Genomic DNA, 15,343 nt, shown 5'->3' with positions numbered 1-15,343 from the left:
GGAAATCCCCTGCAGTACGCCAAAATCCAAGGCAACAAATAAAGTGTGCAGCAGTCAGTCACACTCTTTTAATGGCACACCCAACCTTAAATTGCTCCATTTGATGATAATTATAAGAGATTATTTCTATAGCACATTGTCAGTATGTAGCCAATGTCAAAATATACACTGTTCTTGAATTTCCCTTTTGACAGCAAGGGGAAGTTTGCACTGTGGTGTTGTTCAGAACAGCTTGTACGGCATAAATTAAATAGACTGTTGTTTACATATTTCAAAGCTGTAGCGTCCTCAGAGTGAGTTATGGGTATTTGACTTTTTTTTATCTACAGTCTCCATGATTATGGTGCAACATGATGTGACCATGCAAACAAGCCACATACTGTCCTATATGTTGTAGCCTGTATATACAAGTTAGTACATATTAGAGGTCATCTGTGCATGTTTCTTAAATGCTGCTCCCAATATATTTGTCGTGTCACATTTTTGTGGCCTCCTCTATTGATTCAGTTTTGTCCACATGCATTAATGTGTGCAGCGTGGCGTATGTGCTGCAAGCTACTGTACAAAGATTAATTAAATGAATTCAGTTTCATTCTCACGTGCTGTGTTACTCAGTAAAGGCAGGCCACACAGTTGGACACACACCAGGTTCTGTTCAGGCTGAGCATACAGTATCAGGCCATTTTACTGGGTTATGGGAATTCCCCAAGTCTCAGAGTGAAATTGCTTCCCCCCTATTCACCAGTTTCCTTAAAAGTGCCTCTCCGACACAAGCTGAATGTGTGGGTGAGTTATTGTTTATTTGTTTTAACATTTGAGGTGTAGTAACAGAACTTATTAGATTTATTATCATTATTTGTGGCATTGGCTTTGTTTTATTAAGGGTGGGTTGAATCATTTTATGTTGTCACTGAAATGAGTGTTGTTGTGCTCTTTGGAACATTACATGGCAGGCAAAGGTAACATAATGAAAAGATTGATTTCTTGATTGCCGTATACTGTATGTTAGAAAAAAATGCCATAAGCTCTATAATCGTATAGTATTTTCTCTGTTAGGGTTTTTTTTAACTATAAGTAAATACTGTAAAGCTGGTAAATACAATGTTTTTTTTTTGTTTATTTTAAACCTGATCAATATTTCTTAGTGTTTATTAAGATTTTTAATTCATTACAACATGACAACAGATCACATTCTATAGACATGTTGCCAAATCCATGTTAAGAACAAAACAAGATTGTAGATGTTTTTAAAGAACAAAACTGAATCCAAAATAACACAAAATGTTGCTTAAAAATAAGATTTATTCGTTATCATTATTATTTATACATAAGCCTGAGATAAATGTACTTGGAAATCTATAACACTGCTTTCTTCATTGTAGTTGAAGTCTAGGTTTTAGATTTTCAATAAAATGTGATATGCAGAGCCTGTTGGAGTTAACACTGATGCACATCTTGTACAGATTTTTTGCATAGTGATAGAGACGAGAATGTCCCTGGTTTAAGGCCTAGACAGGACAGCTGGAGTCACTAGTCGGCCAACAAAAGGACATTTTGTATTAAGCAGCGCAGAGCTAATGACTATCAGCTGCTGATCTCTGCTGCTAGGAGATGGGAGACTGGACTGTCCTTGTGTCTCAGTGGGGTGAGGTGCACACTCTGTACTTGTGACACTGTGGGCTTCACTCTGATGATTACCCTTTCCCACATGTCATCTGCCCACTCTTCTGTCTTTGTGCAATGAGGGAAATGCTTTAAAATATTTTTGGAAAAAGTAGGTGGGAGGAAAAAGAAAACAAAGTGCACAATTTGTTACCCAGGAGGACTAAATGATTATCTTGTTCTTCCTGTATCCTCAGGCTTTTGTTTTTCTGCTGGCAGCCTCAGAGCCACCAGCCTGTTTATTATTTCAGCAAATCACAGCAGCCTGAGATGGAAACATTGTGCACCTATAAACAAGGCCAAGGTGTGTTTGGTGGCAGGCACAGGACTGAGGAAAAAACAACTTCTGTGTGTGAACTGTGTGTTGGCTTTTTCCTGTTGCCAACTGATGACTCTCTTGGGAGCACATTCAGTGTTTCAGTGGGGCACGGCTGGTCCACATTCTGTATGGTCTAAAATGTTAGTGTCTGTTGTTTTGTTGTTCTATGTGGTTTTTAATTGACGCGTGATACTCTTGAATTTAATCTAAAGCAGTCTAAGCTGAATTTGTATGCATGAGAAGATTTTAAAATAATGTTTATCGTGTTAATTGTGGTAATGTGCCCTTTTTTGCATTACAGGAAGTAATAATGGTGATTACATAAAGACAAAAACAAAGGTGTGATTCTGATTAGTTTAGCTTCATCATAAATCACGTCATGTACAGTGTAAGATCATTTGCAAACGGGTGTTTCCTGTAATAACACAGCATGCTTCCCGTTTAAGACCTCCAAGGCTGATGCTCTGAAATCTAAAATCATTCTGGTGGGTGTTTGTCTCAATGCTCTTTGTGGACAAGTCGCAGTATGTTTTCACTTGTGATTCATATAAGACTTTTTGGTAGTTCAATTAATAATTTTGACCCATTATAGAGCCATAGAAACATGCAATACTCAGCTGAGATTACCAAGTAGCCTTGTGTGGTTCAAACTAATTGTACATGGTCACACGCTGAATCGCATCAGAAGTCATTTGTGCTTCCACTTAGCCTAGGAATGGTCTTTGTAACTCCCTGAGGAACAAATATGACCGCAGATTACCAGTTTGTTCATTCCCACAAGATGTCACTATTGCTCTAAATTATTCATGTTTGGCCAGTCAGTCAGGGGCCTGCAATAAGGTTCTGACAATTTAGTCAAACATAGCTGTATGAAGCACAGTACTCCTCAACAAACACCTCTTAACCTGTGACTGGCTTAACATTTAAAAAGAAAAATGTTGTATTTGACTTCAAGACCAGGAAAACGTGACATTTAATCTTCATCGTGGAATTACTTTAAAATAACTAAAATCGCAAATGATATTAACGTGTCAAACTCAGCTGATGCTAAAATGGTGAATATTTAGTGTATTGCTGTGTATATGTATAGTGTATCATTTCTACGAGAGCCTTTGGGTTTCTGACTGTTGGACAAAGCAAGCAGTTTGAATATGTCAACTAGAGCTTTAGTAAATTCTGGTCTGTTTGTTTTTACATTTTTTTTTAATATTTCATAGACCAAACAATTTATTGATCAAGAAAAAATATTTTCAGTTTAATAAATAATGAAAATAATAATTTGTTGTAGCCCTAATCATTATATATCTTAGCTTATTGTCCTCCGACTTCGGAGGAAATATGTGACGCAATCACAGAAACCCCCACCAGCCCCTTCTCTAAAATTATCAATGAAGTAAAAAGTCATTCAGTGAAAATGGTCGGGTATGTCCCTCGATCATGGGGGATGAGTTTCAAGAGGTAAAAAAAAGGTTAAGACATTGTTTAATTAAAATCATTACGATTCAAGAGAAATATCAGGCTGTTTTGGGTTATCAGTTGTGTCATATGATCCATTTTTGCTATACATGAATATTTATATACATATTTAAAAGCCCATCATGTGTACAGGCTCCATAATTTTGGTAAAATCACCACCATGAAATAGGATTATGTAAAGCATTTTGCTCCAGTGTTTACATTACGGTCAGTGGCTCCTGTTGGTGCCCCACTGACAGAGAGCAGTGCCCTGATTGGTCCGCCGGGCTGTCAATCATCAAACGTTGCGAGGTGGAATTTCCCAGGTTACAGCACAGACCAGTAGACCACTTCCGCAATACGTTAGATGTCTGGGTAGAGAGACGAGAGGCCACTGCGAGCTGAAAGGTATCCAGACAAAAGGCACCTCTTTGTTTTTTGGTTTGTCGTTTAACTCCGCTTTCCGACTGACTTACTGCATCGATAAAAGTATCTGTAGTGGGTAAAATAGAGGAGATAGCGGCTTCCTGTCCCGCACTGTCATCTAGTGTTAGCTAGCCGAGAGCTAACGATGTTGCTAGCAATTTGCATGACAACAGCGAAAACTAATATTAGCCTTCTTCAGCCAATCAAGGTAGCTATCATTAGCTAGATTGTGCTGTATTTGACTCTCGTCTATTGGGTAGATGTTTGTTAGCAGGATTCACGTAACATTTAGTATTTTTTCCCCTGCTTTTGTCCTTTTTTTCCTCGGGTATGAACGTTGTAGTTGTCATATTCAGCCATCACAAACGTTAGCACATTCTTGCCATATATTTCACTCTGGCAGGGTAGCATTATGGTGATATTATTGCCGCTTTTGTCCTCTCAAAGCTGTCGGTTGGACTTCTTTTTCTTTTACCGGTCTTCCTGCTCTAAATTATAAACTGTGAGAGGGGTCGAAAAGGTTCTTCTATTTGGGTAACTTACACTAACTTTTACGTACAGTAGCATGTCTGAGTGGGTGGTATTTCATCTGCAGTCAAGAATTAACAGAGGTTGTAATATTGCTACAGTATAAGTTGTGGTTCATGGGGCTTTGAGCCAAGAGGTGATTTTCCCTCCTACTGTATAGCCAATGCTTCTGTTCGTCTGTTGCCTTTCTCTTCAAAAACAGTTGGGTGTCGACATTTGATGTTGGTCGCTCTTATACTTTACCTTTTCTACTTTCAAATGTGACTGGTTGCAATGCAAAAAAATGCCAAAGTTATTTCTCCAGTTGCTTCTGTTATTGCAAAGGGTGGAGGACTATTGTAGACACGAGTCCTCAGTAGACTGTGTTTAAAGGCTTTACTATCAGCACTCTTTGTTTTCTGTAAAGGTCATCGAGTAGTTTCCGGTACTTCATATGTTTTTAATTGAGTTGAAAATAACAGTTTGTGTGTTCTTTCCACAGTTCAGAGGACCATGTCTAGGAAGTGAACAACGGCGATGGAAGGGAAAGGCCCATACCGCATCTATGATCCAGGTGGGAGTGAGGTCAAGGCCAGGGAGGAGGCCGGAGGAGGAAGCAGCTATCGACAGCTATTGGAGGAGAACAGCATACTGAGGGAGCGGATGAAGGGACTTAAGAGCTTAGGTAAGTTCCTATAGACAGAATGGTTACCTCAAGGCTGTGGATGGAGCACTAATGCCAGCTGCTCTTTGGCATTAAACATCCGTTGTGTGTCTTAACACCTGAGGACTTGATTTTTTTTTCAGAATCAGTATCTACAAGGACATTCATTTCTTTGTCGTAGTTTGTAAAATCTATAACAGAAAACTGTTCAGCTTGCATTTTGTAGCAGCAGTCAAAATATACAAATACACGAGGGAAACTGTCATGCAGCCATTGAGGTGGAATGTAGTAAAACCTGATGATCTTCATGTTGAAAAGCTTGCATGCCAGTGAGGTGAATGACCTGATTGCTCCTTTTGTGACTCACCAAAGGAGTGCTACTTGCACAGCATTTCTCGCTGAACTTCTATCATATCCTATTTGATGACTGCTCAAGCTGATAGATCTAGCCATAGCAGTGTTTGTTGAAGAAATGGAAGTTAGATCAAGTGAAATTCAAGTGAAGTGCTGCTGGACAGAGACAAGGTCTCTCTGAAACTTGCAGGTGACTTGCTGGAAGAGTCTCAATCAGAGGCATCGAGGCTTCGGCAGCGAGTGGAGGAACTTGTGAGAGACAACGAGGCCCTCAAGTCCTCCAGTTTTGCTGCCAGTCTGTGTATGGGAGGGCCCATTCAGACTGAGACCCAAAGTAGGTCTCACAGACTTGATGGTTATCATGAATTTAACTTTGTAGACATATTTTCATATTTGTGGATTACTACTCTGGACAGTGTTGTAACCATATTCATGCTGTTCTACTTTCATTATCACTTATTTCAGGTAAACCCTGTTTACACGCCACTGCAGAGCAGAAGGAGGAGCAAACAAGCTGTTTAGGGAAGACCCTTCAGCCTGAGAAGCCCAATGTAAGTAATATGTAGGTTTTAGGCTGTGGGTGAGAGCTTTTGGCACAGGCAGAAACAACTTTGTAATGGTTGTAGAATTGTAAATAACATTAGATGCAGACATTTACTTTATTGTTACAAGTTTACAGTAAGGACACAGCATGTACTATGCTCTTACTTACTTTTTGGTCTTTCCAGGAGGCCTCTTCAGAGTTTGAAGTCGTGAATATGGATGGGAAGACTTCAGATGCCTTGACTGTATGTACTAAACTTTTTATTTTTATTCAATAAAGATGAATAATTTTCCAACTACCACGGGAACCCACATTTTTGTAGTTCCATAGAATCTTTTCAAATCAAACAATTTTCTGGGGCTAACTCCCAAAAGTAATTATTTTGTGTCATTTATTTAGGCTAAATTCAGCCTTTCCTCTTTACAGCCATTTCCTCAATATTAGGAACACATCCTTGGTGCGGTGACTCACAAACAAACTCAATACTGGTAGCTCCAGCCTGAGTCAGCCAGGGGAAAGTCCAGGATTATTACTGACTAGAATTACTCTGCTGATTCATTCACACACTACATCCTAGGGGATGTGTTAATAGGACACTATGCCAGAATTCTTCAGGCACACATGTCAAAACTAATGTTATTGACTAGCCTGTCACATGTTGTAAAATTCTATAGTCTACTTTGGCCCAGTTTCCACACCTGAACAGAAACACTTTTGGTAAAAGTATTACAACAACCAGCTCTAGCCTGTGAGTACAAACTGGTTTGACTTTTGAGATAAATCAGCTGCCGCTTTGCATAAAAATAGCAGCATGATGACTCTTCCAGTATGTTGAGCTTTCAGTTTTGTGCTGGTTGACATATGTATGTAATTGTCAGCTCACACACTGAGTCAGCTGTAGAGGAAAGACTGTCTGACTCTTCACCTGTGTGGGTATCTCCAGGCCGGGTCAGTGGCAGGAGTAATCCCCGTTCTGCCTCAGGAGAACATCGAGCTAGCGAGCCAGCTGAAGAGACTAGAGAGCTCCTTCAGCATATTTGCAGAGGAGTCCAACCCGAACCAGCTGTTAGCTCACCTCGGTCGCATGGCTGTGGAGTTTCACCATCTTTCCTCGAAGGTCCAAAAGAATGAACAGAGGACCTCCCTCCTACAGGTATGTGACACAGCGACTGTATGACAAAAGTAAATAATGCAAAAGCAACTGTCACGTTCCTTAGATTGAAGCTATTTCTCCAAGATGGCTTAATAGGCACTTACGACGTAGCATCATATAGTGAGAGCAAATGTGTATGTTTTATCGTGATGAATTAAATTTGATGTATTAACTCTAAACAGGTTGTTTTACATTCAATTTACCGTCTCTGACATGCTAGATTCGTACATATGATTATATGTTCAACTTCAGGGCTATATTTTATAGTAGAATGTCCTTCATCCCTGCAGGCTTGTAAAAGACGTGAGCTGTATGTTAGGAAGGAAGTCTTTTTGTGTCTGATTGTAGTTGTTGAGCGTGGAGAGAGGTGAAAGTTCTTGGGCAGGGCACTTGAATGTGCATGACATACTCATAAACGACCATAACTACTACCACTGGCACACAACACAGGCTTTACTTCTTTGAACACATTTCACAATTTCACACAATTTTAACAGTATAACATAACACCCCCCCACCCACCATTTCAATATAAATCTTAATGAGGTTTTGTATTTGTAGCTGGTACCAGTGGAAGTAAATCACCACCATTCTGAAACACATTACGGCCCAATTGTAATATACGAAAGTAAAAGCATTTGCAGTGACTTGGTCTTCATATTTTCAGTCGAATTTTTAGTGTTCTAACTTAAAACCTCTCAGATAAATAAGTCATGGTTGTCAGTATGTGGATTAAAAATGTGAATTATAGGATGTGTTGCGTTGTGTTAAAAGCAATTGCTTGAAAACTTGAAAAACAAAAATATTGTGATAATTGTGTTTTTTGGTGTTTGTAGACTCTCTGTGAGCAGCTCAGACAGGAGAACAATGAGCTTCGAAAGAAAATGGAAGAGGATCATCATATCAGGAATCGAGACTTGGAACAGCTGAGGTAATCTTTTTCCTTCTCTTTTGGTTTGACTGGGCTTTGTGTTGCTTCTGCCGGAGCAGAAACATTATTATTAGTAAGGTCAAACAGAACAAATCATGAGATCTGCAGTATATTCCCTGTAAAGACCTAAGCAATACGAACACTCACATCTCACTCTCATTCCTCTGGTCTTTTTTAAACTGTGGGACAATTTTGTTTCTCATGACCTTTTAGAATATAGTGTGAATCAGCCTCCTGTTACCAAAACCCTAAACATTTTTTTACTGTATCATGGATGTTGACAGTTGGCCAGGCTTTCATTTTTGATGGGGGGGTTATTCTTTCTGTTGGCGTCATTGCACACAGCGGGTATTGCAGGTTCTTCCCAAAGGATATCCTGAAGCTGTACCACAACTTCAACAAACTCCAGAAATGGACCTTGCTCACAAATACTATCATTTTCATTCTCTTACTGATTCAGACAGGAGAATCAGAAACTTAAGGAGTTGGTCACGGGAGGAGCAGCATCATCTGCAGCGCCATCCGACACCGAAGCTCCAGAGGCCAAAGAGGAGGCTGTGAAGGAGGAATCAGCCGCTGTAAGACCTAAGATGGAGGCCACCACACCGCAGAAGGTAGTTTTAAATTGAACTGCATAGCGAATCATTTTTTTATTCTGTACAGACACACTTTGTACAACTTTGCTTCATATAAATACATCTGTCTCATTCACATGCTAAATACATTTTTATTTTAAACTTTATTTACCCATCTAGAAATACATTAAATAAAGCTTTTCTCAATGATTTTGTGACTTAAAACTTCCCCACTTCCACTTATAAACTCTTACAATGTGGGGTTAGGGTAATGGAGGAATGTGTTGGATTTAGGAATGTTTTGTGTGCCCCCAGAGTGGAAAAGCTGCAGAGAAAACCCCAACAAAACCTTGTGATGTAGAAGTGTACGAAAAGAAGATCAAGCTTTTGGAGAAACAGAGAAAGGATGTGAGTCTTTTTTTGCTCTTACTGCTCATCCTCTTTTGCCATAGGGGAAAGTCTCTGTGTATTTAGTTTCCTATATGTTCAGTGTCATTTGTTTCACTTTCTGGCGCTGCTTACAGGTACTGGAGGTGAACAAGCAGTGGGACATTCAGTGGAACTCCATGAAGTCACAGTTTGAACAGAAGGTACAGTAATGACTTTACAGCTGTTATGGAGGGTGTGGGAAGACGTTACTGCGTCCTCAACTGATGTAGAGCTGTTGAAGGAGAACTAATATCTAATTATCTCCCAATTCCTTTGAAGAACATTTTTGTCATTTCAAAACTCACGTTTAAAAAGGTTTAACACATTTGTTCAGTTCTATGAAATTATATTAGGTCAATCCAATCCACCAAGTATTCTTGTTTAATTTCTATATGTTTTATTTAAAATTTAAAAAAAATCACTCAAAGTTCAAAGTCTTCTTCCTCATGCCAGTGTTCTTTTTAGATTTAAAGCAAAGTGCTTGGATACATCTATATGTACAGAAAAAAAATGTGGATTATTTATCCTACATTTTCCATAAAACTGACCTCAATAAATATAACTAATGTTTTTGCTTAGAATAGACAATTCTTTGTCTGTTGCCCTGGGTTTTAAATTAACTCAGCTGTGTCTACCACTGTTTCAGCTTAATTCATTTCATGAATGGGCTCACCCATACTAAGGCGCCTGTGACCAGTAGTAACACATTTCGAAAATTATAGTTGAATTTAGTTTCAAGTTTCTGTATTAAGGATAAACTGGGCCGTAAAATAGGTGAACATTACTGAACACTGTACAGTAAAATAAATAAATAAAACAATATTCTCTTGCTAGCAGGCTTTAAAATTAGTTGTAGCATTGTGACACCAATGGTCACTTTTTGCAGTATGTCAAAGGAGTAATCATAATAATATCTTTTCTACCATTAAAGTTGACATGTTTTTCAGACAAGTTAAATGAGATTTTGTAATTTGGAAATATCTGTAAGGAACACAGGATTTGTGTTCATCAGTTGGCAGTGAAGCAGCTGTGTGTGTGTGTGTGTGTGCGTGCCTGCGTGCGTGCGTGCGTGTGTTTTATATATGCTTGTCCAGTGGAAAAGGTGCAATCTTGCAATAGCTTGCTATCTGAGAGCATACTTACCACAAGGCCTGTCACACCTCAGTAAGAATTCCCCTCACCTCTCTGGTACCCGCTGACTTCCTGCTGTGGTGCAGTCAGAGGGCAGCAGAGACACACATATGTACACACTCTCACACTCATACTCACACACCTACACTTCTGCGCACCCACAGTCATGAACACACCTACATTCACACTTTGTTCAGACAGGGACACCATGCAACCTTAGGTTTAAACCTCAGAACCCTAGATATATCCATTTGCGTCACCAGGTTTGTTCATATTTTACACAAAAACAGAACTGCGTGTGTTTGCAAATGTGTCCTTGTTGCTGTGGCTTAGTTTATAATTTGATAACACAACTTTCTAAGGCTGTATCCTAACAACTGCAACAGCTGATGTTTATCACAGAGTTGTTATCACTAAGTCACAGTTTCTTCTTTTTGTGTTTGTGTTTATGAGAATTGTACCTTTTTACAACTGTGATTAGTGAATGCTGTCCTCAACTAAGTGGTTTACATTGTCCTTCAGATCACAGACCTCAGACAACGGCTGGCTGAGTCCCAGAAAACTGTGCTTGAGCTGGAGGCCGAGCGAGAGCAGAGGCAGCGCGACTATGACAAGAAGCTGCTGCTGGCCAAGTCCAAGATTGAAAATGTACAGGTGAGAATAGAGGGACACAAAGCCCAGGTGAAACTGGTCTCAACATTTCAAAACCAGGACACAGAAACACAAAATAAAATGTTTCAGGATACTTTAACAAAGGTGGGTTTTTTTTAAATGTTTTTGTATGTGTGTTTCAGGGGGAGAAGGAGTGCCTCAACTCTGAGACCACTGAGCTGAAGCAGAAGATTCGCTACCTGCAGGATCAGCTGCTGCCCCTCAGCAAACAAAGGGAGTACCAGGAGAAGGAGATCCAACGACTCAACAGGGTGAGTGTGGAAGAGAAGTACATAGAGAGATGGAGGGTGGAGACATTTCTTCCCTGTGTAATACTTTGCTTTGTATTACTTCAGGCTTTAGAGGAAGCCTTGAACCTGCACTCCCCTTCATCCTCCCAACAGCCACCTGGCCAGGGTAACTTTGCAGATGCAGCCAATAACCTGAAGAAGCAGGAACTGCTCACTCAAATTGCTGTACTAAAGGAACAGGTCAGACATGCAAGTAAACACACACACACACACACACACACAGATCCAAATGCAATTACACATGAATTTCCTGAACTGCTTTTAATTGTTGTTTTGTACTTAAGGTGAAGATCTTTGAAGAAGACTTCAGAAAAGAGAGGAGTGACAGGGAGCGAATGAATGAGGAGAAAGAGGACTTGAGGCGGCAAGTTGAGAGACTCCAGGGTCAGATTACTAATTTGACCAATCAGGTTAGTTGTGTGTTCACAGTATATTCACCTTTATTTGGCATGGTTAGGCTTGTGTTTTCTGCATTGAACAACAATTATAACTGAGCTGTTCTCTAATGTGTTTTTTTTATTGTGCGTTTGTGTTTCAGCTTCATCAGGCACAGAATGAGTGTCAGAGAGAACGTACAGAGAGGTGTAAGCTGGAGAGACTGCAGATGCAGCATCACAAACAGGTACTGGCTGCAGCTGAGGTCTGAGCCTGGTCGTGTCGCAGACATGTTGATATTTTAAATGAAATGGTGCCGTCAGCCTGGATAGGGTGAAATGTTTGGTCATTTTGGCCAAGTACGTTTAATTAGGGCCAAGGCATTCAGAGAGTTGCTCTTCAAGCCTTTTAGAAGCAGGAGGATATGAGTTGTGGTAAACATTGCAGTCTAGCGCCCCCTTGTGACAGAATGCAGTCACATAGATGTTGACTATAATAAGTTCATACTGGACAAATCAATACTCCAGGACAAGAGCCTCACTCCAGTTAGGTTGTTTGTCAGTGCATTCGGGATCAACAGGTGGGATATTTACACTCCTCAGTGGGAGGCAGCGGCAGTAGGGTTGAAGGTCAGCAGCGTGCCATGTCATGACAGGGCCACTGCGCTGAGAGTAGCAGCCGTGCACTGATTGGGGATCACGTGTGTACTTGTGATCCCTCGTAGGGGCAGCAGCAGGAAAGACGTACCTCAGACCCCACGTCAGGCTCAGTGAACGGCCCGCTGAGCCCTCCCTACTGTGGTCCCTTTGTGCAGGTGGGACCGCAGGGCCTTGAGGGCTGGCCCATACACTTCCCTCCCCGGATGCCCAATGCAGCAGGCGCCACAGCCGCAGCCGCCGCAGCACCGCCCCCTGTACGAGACTTCCAGCCTGTTACCCCGGTAAGGGTCCGCTAAGGCCCCTCTGTCTCTGTCTCTGGAGTGACTCTGGTTCACTGAGGAAACGAGGCTCTTCTTTCTCTTTCCTCGACTCCCCTTTATCTTTTGGGAGGAACAAGCAGATGTAATTAGGTCTAACTGTAGCTCAAGCTAGCCACGCTTGCATTCAATAACGATTGTTAGGTTACGGCAAAGACTTGAGGGCTGCTGGTTGTGATGGATGTAAGTATATTTAGTGATTTAAACTAAGGTGGTGCTTTCTTTTTGGTCAGGGTTTTCCTTGGCAGTCGTCATTCCCGCAGCCCAGAGGGGCCAGAGCAGTAGGAGAGAGTTCAAGACCACCACCAGAGAATGCAGGTATGGTACAGCCAGCCAAGTGCAATGTTTTATTCTCATCACATTTTTGTACACTGTTTTATTGCTCTGTATTTTTCCTTATTGTCAACAAAATGCATTCATAGTAGTATTAATACGTTTTGATTTCCTTTCAGTTACTGAAGATTTAAATCATTAAAAATGTCACAAATATATAGTGACAAAAAAAATATATTTGCTAAAATAGCTGGGCATTGTAGTTTTTAGTAAATGTTACTCAAACAGGAGGAGATCCTGCATTTGTTGAAGACTATTTTGGGCTATGGATTAATACGTACTAGTGCGTATTTACACTCGGACGGTGTATGTGGGACTGACTCAATATAAACTAATATGTACATGGTAATGAAGGAACATCACCCAGTACAATGGCGTGGCTCAGTTATGTGTTTTTAATAGGTCTTGGACATCAATAGAGCTCTACAGCACCGAGGAATAAGCTACATCAGGCTTTGGCTGCACAGACGATGGGGTCAATTCATTGTGCTTTTGGTCTTTTCATGAGATTTGTTGATAAGAAAAATTATAGAATATTTCCAGCATCATCCTTTCATACAAATCATCACTGATCCCAGGATTGTGTATATTTTCTGAATCATGAGATGGCTAAATGTTAACTGTATTCATTTCGAATGTAAAGTGTGTGGGAGCAAAGGTTGTGACAGTGTAGATAATGCAGTCTTCTTCCTCTGTGTGTCTGTAGATCAGTCCGCAGCAGCAGCCGCAGCAGCCGCAGCCGCAGCAGCAGCAGCAGCCGCAGCAGGAGCAGGATTTGGAAAAAGGGAGCGACAGAACATTGACCCCGGAAAGCACTAAAGCATCACCGTACCCACCTAATGGAGTCTGGGTAGTAGCATGAAATCAGTTTGTTTTTGAGTTGACAAGGTGTGATTTGATCTATAATTTTCCTACTGAACTGTAGATATCCTATTGTAATGTTGTTTATACTTGCGTTTTATAAGGCTATTTGTGAAACACTTCGCTATTCTGAATATATACATGAAATATTATTTAGATTTTTTTATCAGGAACTGAAGTCATTTGTTAAATAGGTTGGAATAATTAACATTGTTCTTTTTTTTCCAGAAAAATATACCTATGTGATTGTCTCTCGGCAAATATGTAACAACTTGACACTTAGTTTGTTACTTGTAGGGTTACAGGAAGCCATTCCCCAATATGACTAAGACTAGATATACTCATTCCAACAATGAATGATTATATAGGTACATTGAATCATAGAATTTACAATGTGAATGTTAATTGATTTTATGAAGATTTCTTCAGTACCATCGATGTTATAGAACTGTCCCATATGTGTAACTGTTCAAAAGTGGTTGTTGAAATACAAAAATTTCGGGAAATGAATTTTGATGGTATCATACCAAAAACATGATTGTGATTATTGATAATTTATTTATAACCTGCTGTTTTGATAGTTGCATTGACTAAGTGTAAATCATTGTCTTTAGTAATGCTGTTCTTTCTATGTTGTTAGTGTAATCCCAATATATTGTAGCTATTGACATTGTATGTTTGTATCAGACACAATACACAATGCACAGTACATACACCTTTTTTTTCCCATGATGATGGACCTAATCTCATTAAACACAACACTTCTACTTGACCACAATTGATTTGATGATTTGACCACTCATCCCAATATTCATGCTCATCTTACTGCATCCTGTACGATTGCCCATAGTTCAGCCCCGACACAGTGTCTAGAAGTCACAGCACCAAAACCCTTTAGGCAGCAGCGATGACGGTCTTCCTGTTCATCCTGTTCATGTTCATGTCGACTTATTGAGTTGTAATCAGTGCAACTGTTAACACCTAGTGCTGAAACACTCAAATTCTGCTCATCAGAAAGAGAAAGACTGTCATCAGTATTTGGAGGCCCTAGATGCAGTGTTGCAGTAGTACAGCCGCTCCTCAGAGGAAAACCTCTGCCAGGATGTCTGGCTTTGCTCTCTGCCCTCTTCAACAACCAGCAATCCATGCCGTGCCGACTGACCTGTGAACTGCTGTAACACAAAGTCAAGAGCCCCGATAAACAGACACAGGACCCACACCTTGAGATAATGTGCGTTACCATTTTAAAAAGGCACATTTAATCTCAAATTAAGCCACTGTTTTAACTGAATACCCATGAAAATGTCTTTAGTATAGTGTATATCAGGTAGTCAGATGAAGGGCTTAAAAATGTGTGCAGATGAATATGAAAAAGGCTCCATTTTATCAAATAAGTTAAGTTACTGGGAACAAAATCCTGATGGTGAGAGCTTAAATGAGAAATTAGCGGAATTGCACTTGGAGAGGTACGCTGTAATTACTGGCAGTTGTATTTTCTTGGTTTGTAGCCCTTTTTTCTTTTTTGCTGTAGGCAAAAAGCACATGTGAGACTTTTTGTATTTGACTGGCTTAATAAATCTATTCTAAATGTCTATTAGCATCTCACCCCGAGTATTCATGTTTATATTTTGTTCATTTTTATTGCAGGATAGAAATGTCAGGGGGGCCACACACATGCTGCTTCAT

General features: G+C 40.2%; 1 protein-coding gene across 3 annotated transcripts; it reads left to right on the top strand.

Moving 5' to 3' along the window:
• The first annotated feature begins 3,777 nt into the window (after positions 1-3,777).
• Positions 3,778-15,249, top strand: tnip1 (TNFAIP3 interacting protein 1). Of its 3 annotated transcripts, none has more exons than XM_070912899.1 (18): positions 3,778-3,844; positions 4,872-5,054; positions 5,578-5,721; positions 5,853-5,938; positions 6,116-6,175; positions 6,875-7,084; positions 7,921-8,015; positions 8,476-8,629; positions 8,906-8,998; positions 9,115-9,180; positions 10,673-10,804; positions 10,945-11,073; positions 11,158-11,292; positions 11,397-11,522; positions 11,651-11,734; positions 12,302-12,427; positions 12,697-12,781; positions 13,503-15,249. In XM_070912899.1, exons 2-18 carry the CDS (start codon positions 4,907-4,909, stop codon positions 13,613-13,615), a joined length of 1,986 nt encoding a protein of 661 aa, XP_070769000.1. In that variant the 5' UTR covers positions 3,778-3,844; positions 4,872-4,906; the 3' UTR covers positions 13,616-15,249. The 3 variants fall into 3 exon arrangements, with proteins under 3 accessions (XP_070769000.1, XP_070768999.1, XP_070769001.1); XM_070912898.1 differs by having other exon boundaries at positions 12,212-12,427; XM_070912900.1 differs by lacking the exon at positions 12,302-12,427.
• Positions 15,250-15,343: the final 94 nt, after the last annotated feature.

Source organism: Enoplosus armatus, chromosome 10 (genome assembly GCF_043641665.1).
Source record: "Enoplosus armatus isolate fEnoArm2 chromosome 10, fEnoArm2.hap1, whole genome shotgun sequence".
Lineage (NCBI taxonomy): Eukaryota > Metazoa > Chordata > Actinopteri > Centrarchiformes > Enoplosidae > Enoplosus > Enoplosus armatus.
The sequence above is the reverse complement of the archived record's forward strand: the minus strand, read 5'-3'. Positions and strand labels throughout refer to the sequence as shown.

Excerpts from the sequence above, each read along its gene's own strand:
- tnip1 (XM_070912898.1), top strand. The coding sequence starts at position 4,907 with ATGGAAGGGAAAGGCCCATACCGCATCTATGATCCAGGTGGGAGTGAG. Across the intron at positions 7,085-7,920 it reads AGAGGACCTCCCTCCTACAG|ACTCTCTGTGAGCAGCTCAG; the intron begins GTATGTGACACA and ends TGGTGTTTGTAG. Across the intron at positions 8,630-8,905 it reads AGGCCACCACACCGCAGAAG|AGTGGAAAAGCTGCAGAGAA; the intron begins GTAGTTTTAAAT and ends GTGTGCCCCCAG.